This window comes from Mesoplodon mirus (genome assembly GCF_964341445.2).
Source record: "Mesoplodon mirus genome assembly, chromosome: 18".
Taxonomy (NCBI): Eukaryota; Metazoa; Chordata; class Mammalia; order Artiodactyla; family Ziphiidae; genus Mesoplodon; species Mesoplodon mirus.
In genome coordinates, this window is record NC_138994.1 from 4,100,151 (window position 1) to 4,114,073 (window position 13,923).

Here is a 13,923-nt window from a genome sequence, read left to right on the forward strand (position 1 = left end):
TCTCAGTTGGGGTGGGGGTCAACAACTAGTTGCAGTGGGGAGGGATCAGCCCAGCCCCGGGTAGAGGGAGAAACCTCCCACACCTATTGACAGCCAGCAAACTGTCCATCCATCTGGGGGTGGGAACAGATGGGCAGGTAGGCAGGAAGAATCAGGCTTGTTCTGCCTCCAGCTTCTGTCCAACACAGGAAGAATCGAGGTAGCAAACGGCTGCAGTGCTCCAACGAGAGGGTAAAGGAAGTGAGGGAAAGGAAGTTCCCATTTGTGTACAGCTCCCACAGCCCTGGGGCTGGAAAGAGGCAGACCTTACTTGTAAAGTGTTGTATCCTCCAGCAGGGCTGGGCCCCAGGCAAGCTTGGAAGAATGCAGGCCAGGCAAGGGCACAGGAACCAGGCATTCCTGACCAGCATATGCCCTGCCATGCTCCTCGTAGGGATTGCTGGGAAAGGTGGACTGGTAACTCCGCCATCAGCCCTTGCCAGCCACCAGCCACCTCTTGTCCACAGACAAACCAACACCCAACCAGCACTGTAGGACTGCCCTGCTCACAGGTGAAGGTTCCGGGCCAGTGGAGTTTATTCACGGTTGTGGCCCCAGCCTAGGTTCCTCAATGGAAGCCACACCTTGAGCCTGGGGGTTTCTTGCTGGGGCAGGGCGTGTTTATGCCTGCCACCCCTCAGGCTCACACCTCGTAGAGGATCACAGGGAAATCCACGTGGATGCGGGGGGGGATCCAGCTTCACGATGCCCTGAGGAATCAGGTTCTTATGTACCCGCCTCAGCTTGGCCCGCTTCTGCCCGTTCTTGGTGACGATTGTCTCCTCATAGAACTCGTGAGCCAGATCCCCATCCTCGTCATAGAACATGGAGCCGCGGCGAGTGAATACGAAGCGGGGCACGACTCGGCCTCGCGGTCGCACCAAAGCTTGCTCAGCGACAGCCGCCTCCGGGCCGCCGCCCCCCGCCGCCGAGGCGAAGGGCCACAGGTCCCGAGTTTGGAGCCGCTGGCGCCCATGTCAGGGCCGCCGGCGCATGGCGGGCCCCGCGGCAGCTTCGCTCTCACAGGGCCGTCCGCGCCGCCATGCCCCGCCTCCGCTCGCAGGTGCCGCCGCCACAGTCTTCCCTCATTTTTTTTAAATGAAGTTTTATGGGCTCAAACATTTGAGTAAAAAACTTTTTTTGTACCCAAAGCAACAAGAACATTTTCAGGGAGTGATTTGGAGAGTAGGTTTTTCTGCCTTCATTCAGTATGTTTTCTGGCTCCTAATTTACTGGCTGCTCTTTTCATATACAAATCCTTATCTACTCTTTCTGGTCCAACTCAAATGTCATACTTTTTAAAAAATTTTTATTTATTTATTTTTGGCTGTGTTGCGGCTTCGCTGCTGTGCGCGGGCTTTCTCTAGTTGCGGCGAGCGGGGGCTACTCTTCCTTGCAGTGCGCGGGCTTCTCATTGCGGTGGCTTCTCATTGCGGAGCACGGGCTCTAGGCGTGCGGGCTTCAGTAGTTGTGGCACATGGGCTCAGTAGTTGTGGCTCGCGGGCTTAGTTGCTCCGCGGCATGTGGGATCTTCCCAGACCAGGGGTCGAACCTGTGTCCCGTGCATTGGCAGGCGGATTCCTAACCACTGCGCCACCAGGGAAGGGAAGCCCTTCGACTGTCATACTTCCATAAAGCTTTCTCTTACCACTCCCAACCTTCTTTTGAACCTCCCCACTGCTCTGTATCATTCTTATGACATTTATTACCTTACATTTTGAGGTATGAATATATTGTCTATATCCTTCTTGAGGGGTCTCAGTGGGCACTAGTACACGGAGAAGGACCTTAAAGTCTCACACACATATATTCATTGAAGAAAAGAATGGGGAATCTTGGACAAGCCACTTAGCTTCTCTGTTCCTTAGTCACCTCACTAATGCAACCTATTTCAGGGGTAAGTTGTGAAGAGGTAGATTGTGAACGGAATGAGTTAACACGTGCCAAGGAGTTTTGAAAGATAAAAAATGAGGGGCAGTGTAAGATACTTTTTCCTGTTCATGAATACTATGCTTTGCTTGTTCATAACTATAATCTTCTGTGTGAAGATAAATGGCTAAATGATTACAAAGGAATGTTGTTGTTGTTGTTTTCTGTGTTGGGTCTTCGTTGTTGTGCCCGGGATTTCTCTCTAGTTGTGGCGAGCAGGGGGTACTCTTCGCTGTGGTGTGTGGGCTTCTCATTGCTGTGGCTTCTCTTGTTGTGGAGCACAGGCTCTAGGTGCGCGGGCTTCAGTAGTCGTAGCATGCAGGCTCAGTAGTTGTGGCTCGTGGGCTGTAGAACGCAGGCTCAGTAGTTGTGGTACACTGGCTTAATTGCTCCACGGCACGTGGGATATTCCCGGACCTACGCACCCTGCGTTGGCAGGCAGATTCTTAACCACTGCACCACCAGGAAAGTCCCCAGACGTGAATTTTAATCTCTTCTTTGGCCCTTGCTGGATTAGCTTTGTTACCCTAAGTAACTTACTCAACTTTTTTGAGTCCGGGTTTCCTTATCTGTAAAATAGGGATGAGGAAATCGTGTTTTGCATGCCAGTACGAGAATTAGTAATAATGCACGTATTAGTATATGCTACCTAAGTGGGAAGAATCGTTCATACGTTAGGGAGTTGGGTTGAAATAGCCCCACATTTGCCCTTTATCCTGTTGACAATATTTTCATCCTGGTATTTAAAGGAGCCGTGACAGAGTATGCAAAAATTAGTTTGCGCCGGAACTTGGGAATATGTATTTGTTCAATGAGTTATTAATAAAGTCTTGAATTTAAAAATTCCCCCTAGGTCCTTTTCAATAAAGTTTTGCTCAAACGGGGAGCTGGGATCTTATCGCGAGAATCTGGCGGAAGGCGTTTCTGGCCCGGGACTTGCTCTCGCGTTGTTTGAGGAGGCAGTGGCGAGAGGTGAAAGGAAGCACGAAATACCGCGAGAGAGCTGCAGATTCTCGCGATATTTCCTGGGATTACCCCCTCCCCCTTCCTCCCAGTGCCGTTTCGGTTTAACCTAGTGTGTGACTGTGAGCCTCAGAGAGGGAGCGAGTGAGTGTGAGGTATTGAGGTGAGGCGGAAGCTAGAAAAGGGGCTCTTTCAGGAGCGAGGGACAAAGGGGGCGTGAGGCACCTAGGCCGCGGGACCCCAGCGACAGGAAGCCGCCCCGAGCCGGGCTACCGGGTAGGGGAAGGGCTCGCGCAGCCCTCACAGGGCCCGAGAGCCGGAGTCGGCCCCACAGCCCCGGGCCGTCGGCTTCCTACTTCCTCGACCTCCCCGGCGCCTGGGCCTGAGGATTGGCTCGGCGTGGGGAGGAGGGGAAACAGACTCGAGCGGCTACCCGTTGTCTCGCAACTCCACTGCTGAGGAACTCTCATTTCTTCCCTGGCTCCTTCACCCCCCCACCTCATGTAGGAGGGTGCTGAGGAGTCGGGAGGGAGGAGGAGCCTGGGCTACCGTCCCTTCCCTCCCCACCCCCTTGTAGGGGCGCTTTGGTAGGCGTGGGGCTGGGGCTGGGGGGGAGGGTGGGGGTTACTTTTTGGAGTGCTGGGGAACTTTTTCCCCTTTTTGAGGCCAGGGGAAAGGGAATGCCCAATCCAGAGAGACATGGGGGCAAGAAGGACGGGAGTGGAGGAGCTTCTGGAACTTTGCAGCCGTCATCGGGAGGTGGCAGCTCCAACAGCAGAGAGCGTCACCGCCTGGTGTCGAAGCACAAGCGGCATAGGTCCAAGCACTCCAAAGACATGGGGTTGGTGACCCCCGAGGCAGCACCTTTGGGTACAATTATCAAACCTTTGGTGGAGTATGATGACATTAGCTCTGATTCCGATACCTTCTCTGACGACATGGCCTTCAAACTGGACCGGAGGGAGACTGATGAACGTCGCGCGACTGACCGGAGTGACCGCCTGCACAAACACCGTCACCACCAGCACAGACGTCCCCGGGACTTACTAAAAGCTAAACAGTCAGAGAAGGAAAAGAACCTGGAAGCCGCCAGCAAGTCGGGATCGATGAAGGACCGGATGTCAGGAAGTTCAAAGCGTTCCAATGAGGAGAATGATGACCATGGCAAGTCGCAGGTCTCCAAAAGCGGCAGCAACAAGGAACCCAGGTCATGCAAACTCCATAAGGAGAAGACCCGGAAAGAACGTGAGTTGAAGTCCGGGCACAAAGACCGGAGTAAGAGTCATCGGAAGCGGGAGACACCCAAAAGTTACAAAACCGCGGACAGCCCCAAACGGAGGTCCAGGAGTCCCCACCGGAAGTGGTCGGACAGCCCCAAGCAAGATGATAGCCCCTCAGGAGCGTCTTACGGCCAAGATTATGACCTTAGTCCCCCGAGGTCTCACACCTCTAGCACCTATGACTCGTACAAGAAGAGTCCGGGCAGCGCCTCAAGAAGGCAGTCGAGCAGCCCACCGTACAAGGAGCCTTCGGCCTACCAGTCCAGCGCGCGGTCGCCCAGTCCCTACAGCAGACGACAGAGGTCCGTGAGTCCCTACGGCCGGCGACGTTCTTCCAGCTATGAAAGGAGTGGCTCTTACAGTGGGAGATCACCCAGCCCCTACGGCCGAAGGCGGTCCAGCAGCCCTTTCCTGAGCAAGCGCTCTCTGAGCCGGAGTCCGCTCCCCAGGTGAGCTATGGGTCGAACAGCCCGTTCCTTCTTACGCCGGCTTGCGAGGGACTGGCGAGTAGACACGGGCCCGTTTTGTTGAAGCCCCCGGTGTTCCTCACTGACTAGAACACTTCGCTGTGGGCTAGTCATCATGTCGGTGAGCCTGGTGGTCTCTTACCCAGAGCTGGAGAGTTCACATGCCTACCGCTGCCAAAGGTAGGTCCTTCCAGGGCTGGGACCTTCCGCTGTAAGCTCCCCTGTGAGAGAAACCATAGGCTTCTGCTTACGGACCGCAAAGGATCGATACTGGTGCCCAGAGTTAATCCAGCTATTTCGGTTGCTTTGTCTTAACGTTTTACAAATCGCTTGGTATTACTGCCTTAGGCTTCATTGGACCTGATGGGAGGTGTAAGGAATGAAAATTTCCATTTGTATTACCTCGGGGCTGTGTGCCTAAGTCATCTACCTTTTGTGCTGTCCCCTGAGTCTCCAGACTTGTAAGGTTATTTCCTAACTGACAATTTTTTGGTAACTTACAACAGACTCCTGTCTTTTTTTTTTTTTTTTTTTTTTTTTTTTGCGGTACGCGGGCCTCTCACTGTTGTGGCCTCTCCCGTTGCGGAGCACAGGCTCCGGACGCGCAGGCTCAGCGGCCACGGCCCACGGGCCCAGCCGCTCCACGAACCCGTGTCCCCTGCATCGCCAGGCGGACTCTCAACCACTGTGCCACCAGGGAAGCCCGAGACTCCTGTCTTTTATGTGATGTTTCTAGTGGAAATTCAGCCAATTCGTTCTTTTTCCCTTTTATGGTATAACCTAGCAGAAATTGGTTCCAAGGATAATTTGATTTTATTTACAGCGTCACCATTGACTGACTTGTGACCACAGGTGAATTTCAAAATCTTTCTCTTAAAAATTGGTAATAGTACCTTCACTGTGATATTTTGGGTGAGAAAGTCCTGTTAGTTTGAAATTTAATTGTTGAAGTGAATTGTCTACAGAAAACTGTTCTTGTTTCTAGGTGGTGAGATGTACCTACCTCTTTGTAGACTTAACATTTTCCTCAAAAGCAGAACTTGGGCTTTGGAGTTACACCTGAGTGGAATCCTAATCTTGCTTTGTGACCTTTGGCGTATAATTTAATTTCTCTGTGTGTGAAATGGGAATAATAACTACCTTCTTCTAGAGTTGTTGTGAGGATTTATTAGTAAATATGAATACGTAAGCCAGGTACAGTGCCTGGTACTTGGAGCCAGTCAGTAAATTCTATCAATGAATGAGGGAAATGTTGTTGAACACCAGTAGAGAAATTACGCGAATTTGAAAAAATCCATGCATGTCTTTTATATGTCAATGTGGATAATTTTTGCTGACTTAAAGTTATAATTATTCATAAACTAGTTTGAATTCATCAAGCTACAGGAGTTCCTAGCTGTCAGAGTCTGAAATTCCTTAGGCTTTTCCCCTCCATTTTATTACAATTTTTCAAACACAGAAAAGTTGGAAGAATTGTAGTGAGGACTCAAGTATGTACCACCTAGATTCTGCAATTAATATTTGCTATACATTTTGTCATCTCTGTCCATCTCTCCACCTTCATTTGTTTTGATTCATCTCAGAGTAAGTTGCAGACATCCATATACTTCACTATAAACACTTTAGCATGTACACCATTAGCTAGAGTTCACTTTTTTGTTTTTGGAGGGATGAGGGGTAAATTGATATACAGTGAAACGGATGTCTTAAGTGTACCATTTGTAAAATTGCTTAGTTTTTTAAGGATGCCTAAGAAATATTCTCAGAAGATTTGTTTTCTTGAGGGAGTAGTTTCATTAAGGCTGTTCTGAGAACTTTTGATTGTTATGGGGTTTGGGAATACAGAATTACATTGAGGCTAAAACACTAAAACAAGTTTCTGTAAAAACTGCTACTTTGCAGTGATTCCTTTTGGATTCAAATCTCAAGTTCTCTCTTCCTCTACTCACTTAGTTGGAACTAGTGCAGTGATGGTAAAAATAAATCAAGAAAGAATTGGAGACACGGTATTATAGGACACAAATATAAACACTACATAATAATCCTGGAGTCACATGCACATTTTTAGTTGGCTTGAAAAGAGCATTATGTGTTTGGGTGCGTGCGTTATGTACGTATTTTTCCTCATTCAGTTTCTTAGAGTCAGAGTGGAGGAACATACAGATCCCTTTTATGGTATTCTCTTTTTTTTTTTTTCCCTTGAGAGAGACAGTCAAAATTAAACAAAAGATTTCATTTTTAAAGGCTGAAAATGCTTTGGCAGAAACGCAAGGTTTTTGCATCCACCAAATTAGTAGTGATTAATAGTAGAAATTTCATTTCAAATGGTGGAACCTAACTTAATTCAGGGAAAAAATACATTTGTTTTTGAAGACAATTTTTTTTGTTGCCTGCATTTACCTATTTGTTGTTCCCTTTACCCCCTTTTTTCCTTGAAGAGTGGACCTGGACCTCAAATGTAACATTTATATAACTTATGGCCATCCAAACGTCCTATTGACAGTAGGCTTCTGTTCAGAAGTTGAAGGTTTGTAGCAGAGTTCCTTAGGAAGATTTAGTCATGCTGAAAGATGAAAGAAACAGTGGTTTGTAGAGCAGGGTCTCTGACATTACTTAGTGTTTTCCTGAGATAGTGTTAGTTTTAGACCAGCCTATAATTCAATCAGAGAAAACCTCTTGTTTTAGCCACTTACTTACAAGAGAAGTATTAGTTTTCTGAAGGGTAAGTGGATATTTGGTAAATTCACTTAACTACTTTCAGTATTTTATATCCTCATGTTCATATATACGTTGTTGTTATTGTTGTTTCGAGCACTTTGATTCCAATGATAACTTTACATTTTAATAAACTTGGAAGAAGGTTTCCAAAAAGCATTATAGGTAGAAGAAAATCATGACTGACATGTGAGTTGCTTCACCTACCATGTATATGCTATTTGTTTTGAAACATTTTGAATCACATCAGTCTTACCAATGATCAACGATAAAGGGAGATATTGAAGATCTGGAATGGGAACAATTTGTTTTACACTACTGGGCAAATTATCTTTTGTCCAGTCACATTTTTTGTGCTAATTTTTTTTCCTCCTCACACTGAGGCCTGAGCACATTAGGCTTTATGAAAAAGCAAAAAAGAATTAATAGGGTTTGGGTTTTAATTTAGAATAATCTGCCTTATAGATTCCCAGATTTTACTTTCCAATCCTTCCGTAATAATGGAGAAGATAAGTTGAACATGCTATAATACCTTGCTTTATGAATTCCTAAAAAGTTTATTGGAAATCATTTTATATTTGAAAGTACTAGAAGCCATCATAGTTTTAAGAACTTCTAATAAATTATTTTGGTAAGACAGTTTCTCCGGTTTATCTAGTTTTTGTAAATCCTAACTCTTGTATATTGGGGGTTTGTTTAGTATAGACGCAACTTAATTATAAAGTGAGGATACAAGGAACAGAATCTTTTCCTGGGATTTCTCAATAAAATAGCCGTCTAGTTTTAAAAATTTAGGTTTTGATGAAATGTGCTAGTTACTTTTAACTTCCTAATTGATATAACTGACGTTTAGCATTAAGTATGACTTTTTAAAATCATGTTTTCGCTTTATCAGATATTTAAGCCAAAATGCTAAAAGTAATCATTGTGAATATGGGTATTTTCTAACATGGGAAAAAAGTATCCATCCATTTTCCTTCAGTTGAATAAGTAGCGGATAATTTTTAGATTATATGATTGAAATATGTTGCCATGCAGGATTTATTTCCTTCTAATCTATTTTTTTAAGTAAAGGACAGTTGTAAATTTACAGAAAAATTGTAAAGATAGTACAAAGAATTCTTTTATGTCCTCAAACTCAGTTTCCCCTATTGTTAACATCTTACATTTGTTACAAATAATGAACCAATATTGATACATTATTATTATTATTTGATGGTATCTAATCTATTTTTGAGGTTGCTAAATACTCAGTGGGTTTTTTAAGTTACAGTTCTTCATAGTTTGCTTAACTGATCTATTCCACATTGCTGTAGTCTATCCATTTTAAACTGCCTTTTTCTTTTTCCAGTAGAAAATCCATGAAGTCTAGAAGTAGAAGTCCCGCATATTCAAGACACTCATCTTCTCATAGTAAAAAGAAGAGATCCGGGTCACGCAGTCGACATTCCAGTATCTCACCTGTCAGGCTTCCACTGAACTCCAGCTTGGGAGCTGAACTCAGTAGGAAAAAGAAGGAAAGAGCAGCTGCTGCAGCAGCAAAAATGGATGGAAAGGAATCCAAGGGTTCACCTATATTTTTGCCTAGAAAAGAGAACAGTTCAGTAGAGGCTAAGGATTCAGGCTTGGAGTCTAAAAAGTTACCCAGAGGTGTAAAATTGGAAAAATCTGCCCCAGATACTGAACTGGTGAATGTAACACATCTAAATACAGAGGTCAAAAATTCTTTAGATACAGGGAAAATAAAGTTGGATGAGAACTCTGAAAAACATCCTGTTCTTAAAGATTCGAAAGGACAGGGAACAAGAGACTCTAAACCTGTAGCACTGACAGAGGAGATCGCTACTCCAAAAGAGACAGAGACATCTGAAAAGGAGACCCTTCCACCTCTACCCACAGTTACTTCTCCACCTCCTTTGCCAACTACTACCCCTCCACCTCAGACACCCCCCTTGCCACCTTTGCCTCCACTACCAGCTCTTCCACAGCAACCACCTCTGCCTCCTCCCCAACCAGCATTTAGTCAGGTTCCTTCTTCTAGTACTTCAACTTTGCCCCCTTCTATTCACCCAAGGACATCAACTCTGTCCTCTCAGGCAAATTCTCAGCCCCCTGTACAGGTTTCTGTGAAGACTCAAGTATCTGTAACAGCTGCTATTCCACACCTAAAAACTTCAACGTTGCCTCCTCTGCCCTTCCCACCCTTATTACTGGGAGATGATGACATGGATAGGTAAGTCCTGTAGTTAACTGGGAAATTTTAACCCTCTTGTTCTAAGTGTAATGTATTTTTTGTTCTCAAGCTTTGTCAAAATTGATCTAACGAATGGCTGTTTAGAATGCTTTCATGAATAGGAAATGCCTTTGATGTTTGGTTTTCAGTGGAAAAGTCCTTATGTATGACATTTATTAGGAAAAGAGAATTACAGTTTGAGGTCTAGTAACCCTTTTTCTCATAAGTGTATTTATTGATAATTTTGATTCAAATTTTAAAAACTCATGTGTTTTTCTCCTTAAATTTTTTTTTTTTTTTTTTTTTTTTTTTTTGCGGTACGCGGGCCTCTCACCGTTGTGGCCTCTCCCGTTGCGGAGCACAGGCTCCGGACGCGCAGGCTCAGCGGCCATGGCTCACGGGCCCAGCCGCTCCGCGGCATGTGGGATCTTCCCAGACCGGGGCACAAACCCGTGTCCCCTGCATCAGCAGGCGGACTCTCAAACCACTGCGCCACCAGGGAAGCCCTCTCCTTAAATTTTTATATTGAAAATTTTAATATTAAATAGCTGCAGAAAAGTTAAAAGAATATAATTAATACCTGTATACTCTTCACCTCGATTCACCAGTTGTTAATTTTTTTGCCATCTTTGTTTTAACTGTAGATATCATGACACTTCTGAATACTTTAGCATGTCTCTCCTAACAAGAACATTTTCCTATATAATCACAATACCTTTATCACCCTAAAAAACTTATCATTCATTTATTAAATAATATCAGTAGCATATCAATAATAATAATAACCTCAGTGGTCCCAAAAATGTCTTTTATAGCTACTTTTTTTTTCCTCCTGATGCTTTAAAAAAATTAATTATCCTGTAAGAAGAAAAGAACAATATGTAGAATCTTTGCTAATTAGAATATAAATTCACAGTGGGGTGATGGGAAGAGCTCTAATTTTAATGAGTCCTCTGAGTGTTGAAAACTGAAATGATTTGAAGCATGAATCTGATTTCATGGAAGGCATTAGGAAATATATTTGTTTAATTTCTTGACAGGCCTAGCCAGGCAAGTACCACCAAACAAACATGATTTAGCAGTGACATACGCCATGGCAATCTTTGTGTTATTCTTTTTTCTATGGAGATTCTGCCCTCTTGTTCTGGAGGATATGAGTTTCACTTATTGCAACAAACTTCCACTGTAAGCACATAAGCACAAAAATAAGTATTATGGGTCTTGCATCCCAGACCAATTCCCAAGCTTCCCTTACTTTCCAGGTGACATCAGTAGTTTGAACAGTGGTACATTTCAGCCCTTTAGGTTTATATTTTTTCAGATTACACTCTGTGCTTTTTTTAGAAGGTGCAAGTGCAATAAATGAGGGGGAAAGAGATTATTTAAAAGAATGGCTCCATTACTATATTTACTATATTTATATTTACTATAGCTGTAAATCTGATTTTAAAGAAAAATTCCACATGCTCTAATATTAATAGGTATTTATGAATTCTGCCACATCCTGAGAACTGCAAAGAAGAACAGAACCTGAAATTTATGTAGAAAAATTTGGTTGAGGTACACAATATACTTCTCATAGATACAAGCGATATATTTTTACAGTTTTTGTTGGAAAATAGTCAGTTGAGTATCATCCAAAGGGAACCTAGGCCACTATCTATGCACAGGAACCTTGTTTAAATATTAGTTTACGTAGTGGCTAGGACAGTATCAGTGTGGCTAAGAATCTTCCTTTTGAAATGTTTACTTGGCTAACCAAATAGCTGATGAACCTGCCTACCACGCGTCAGCATAGAGTGCAGGTATCCAGAGGTGGAACAATTTTGATAGAAAGCACATAGGAATTTTTATCTTTCAGATTGTGGATGAGGGGTAAAGTAAGACCAGTCAGTGCTTATTTGAGTATGTGTAGCTATCTTTAAAAATGTGTAAGAGAGAGAATGAAGTGAGAAAAATTATTTTTGTTGGGCTTCCCTAGTGGCGCAGTGGTTGGGAGTCTGCCTGCCGATGCAGGGGACGCGGGTTCGTGCCCCAGTCCTGGAGGATCCCACATGCCGCTGAGTGGCTGGGCCCGTGAGCCATGGCCGCTGGGCCTGCGCGTCCAGAGCCTGTGCTCCGCAGCGGGAGAGGCCGCAACAGAGAGAGGCCCACGTACCACACACACACACAAAAAAAATTGTTATATATTTATTCTGATTCCAAAAGTGTAACTATTTTACTTTACAGTCCTTATTAAAGGTAGAAAAATGGAAGTGAAGATTTCTTCCACTATCCGTTTTATTTTTCACTATAAAACTATAAATTCAAGATAGTTTTTCTGTTCTTGTCTTTATTTACTTATTTGGTGCCACCCTATCCATGTACCAGCTGAACCTATCTTTCACATGAAAAATATTTATTTATTTAAAAAAATATTTTTGGCCACACCGCGCAGCATGCAAGACCCTAGTTCCCTGAGCAGGGATTGAACCTGCCCCTCTTGCATTGGAAGCATGGAGTCCTAACCACTGGACCACCAGGGAAGTCCCAAAAAATAATTTTATGTAAGAAAACTTTTTAGGAAGGAATCTGAAAGTTGCACATGGGACTCATATTCCTCTCTAATTTCTCTCATGTGAGGCTTCAGGAGCTTAAATGTTGAGAATGTGACTTACACATCTTTTTATTGCCTACAGTGCTTTAAACATAGAGCACAGAATGCAGTCATTAAATATTGATTATTTGAATAAGTAAAACTGCTGAAGGAGTCAGAGTCAGGGCTTGTGTGAAATGACATCGGGCATGTAGTTAAATTATTTGCCACCTGGATGACATAAAGCTTGTATTAGAGGATTTGTCCTTTGGGAAAAGAATGAAATTTTTCTTTCAAACATATATATTGGACAGGAGTGTATTAACCCAGGTATCAAATGCAGGAGTGAATTTAATTAATTCACTTTAATTAGGCAAAAAGGCAAAAACCTTTCTGATTCATGGTCTACAATTCTTGGTTTCAAGAAGCAAAGGCTGCCAAACATCCACCGTGATATAGTACATTCTTCATGAACGTAGCTGTTCATGGGGATCTGCTGCTTTTTAAAAAATTTTCAGTTAACCACATAGGGTTTTTTAAATATTGTTTTCTTTATTTTTTTGATAGCCTGGTTCATTTGGAGTTTTATCAGACTTGAGTAGAGTCTACATTATTCTTAAAGGCTGTATTTTTAAAGTACTGAGCTCGTGTAAATAGACCTGGGTAAACATTCAGATTAGATTTTAGGATTTTTGTAATAGAATGCTTGTTTTTTACTAGAATGCTAATACAATGTTTTTAACGTATTCACTGAAATTTTTAATACAAGTTTATAAAAATAAATCACTTTTTAAACAACCTGCTTTAAGATAAATGATCTTTTTTTTTTTTTTTTTTTTTTTTTTTTTTGGCGGTACGCGGGCCTCTCACTGTTGTGGCCTCTCCCGTTGCGGAGCGCAGGCTCCGGACGCGCAGGCTCAGCAGCCATGGCTCACGGGCCCAGCCGCTCCGCGGCATGTGGGATCTTCCCGGACCAGGGCGCGAACCCGTGTCCCCTGCATCGGCAGGCGGACTCTCAACCACTGCGTCACCAGCGAAGCCCAAATGATCTATTTAAAGTAGTTTATTTTACATTTTGAAAATTAATTAATAAGAATTAATTTTCGGGAATTCCCTGACAGTTCAGTGGTTAGGACTCCGTGCTTCCACTGCAGGGGCTCGGGTTCTATCCCTGGTCGGGGAACTAAGAGCCCTGAAGCCACGTGGTACGCCCCCACCCCCGCCAAAAAAAGAATTAATTTCTTTTCGCATAGTTCATGTGCAAGTTCATTTTTTTTCTTTATTAACAATAAAGACTTATTAGAGGTGTTAGATTGTACCTACAGATTAAATCCAGCATCGTAAATTCCAAGAGACTTTCCGGATTCTAAAATTTCGGCATCTTGGAGCTTGACAACTTTTTTTTTTTTTTTTTTTAAATTATACACAAGCACTATGCAGCCTTGTCACTACATGTGAACCCATCTGCAGGTATAAATGGAGAACCAGGAAATACTGATATTGATAGGGTAGATCAGCACTTCCTGGTACTGAATCTTCAAGTAATGACTTAGATGTTCAGTATCTGCTCCAATATGTTAGGCTTTCTGCATCTACCCTCAGAACTATATAGAGCTTTATTTTAGTGAGTGCCCTACACTAAAGGCTAAAGAGCATAATGTTGTTAAGCATTGCAATTTTATGGGTCATTATTCCAAGGTTTTTGGTACATTTGGAATTCGT

At 43.6% G+C, this 13,923-nt stretch overlaps 1 protein-coding gene and 1 pseudogene across 7 annotated transcripts in view; one reads left to right on the top strand and one right to left on the bottom strand.

Annotated features, from left to right (window-relative positions):
• Positions 1 to 222: 222 nt before the first annotated feature.
• On the bottom strand, positions 223 to 1,067 carry LOC309793685 (tumor suppressor candidate 2-like; annotated as a pseudogene). Its single transcript has one exon. The product of its transcript is annotated as a tumor suppressor candidate 2-like (transcript).
• A 1,971-nt stretch (positions 1,068 to 3,038) lies between these two features.
• Positions 3,039 to 13,923, top strand: part of CDK12 (cyclin dependent kinase 12) — a 63,432-nt gene continuing 52,547 nt past the window's right edge. For 5 of the 6 annotated variants that reach the window (XR_014291806.1, XR_014291807.1, XR_014291808.1 and 2 more), the window contains exons 1-2: positions 3,039 to 4,660; positions 8,745 to 9,626. Coding sequence is in view for 3 of the 6 variants with exons in the window: in XM_082602687.1 (XP_082458813.1) it covers positions 3,612 to 4,660; positions 8,745 to 9,626 (1,931 nt within the window). In the remaining 3 variants the exon portion in view is untranslated. The remainder of the gene's footprint in view (positions 4,661 to 8,744; positions 9,627 to 13,923) is intronic. The other variant, XM_082602688.1, reaches the window with a different exon arrangement.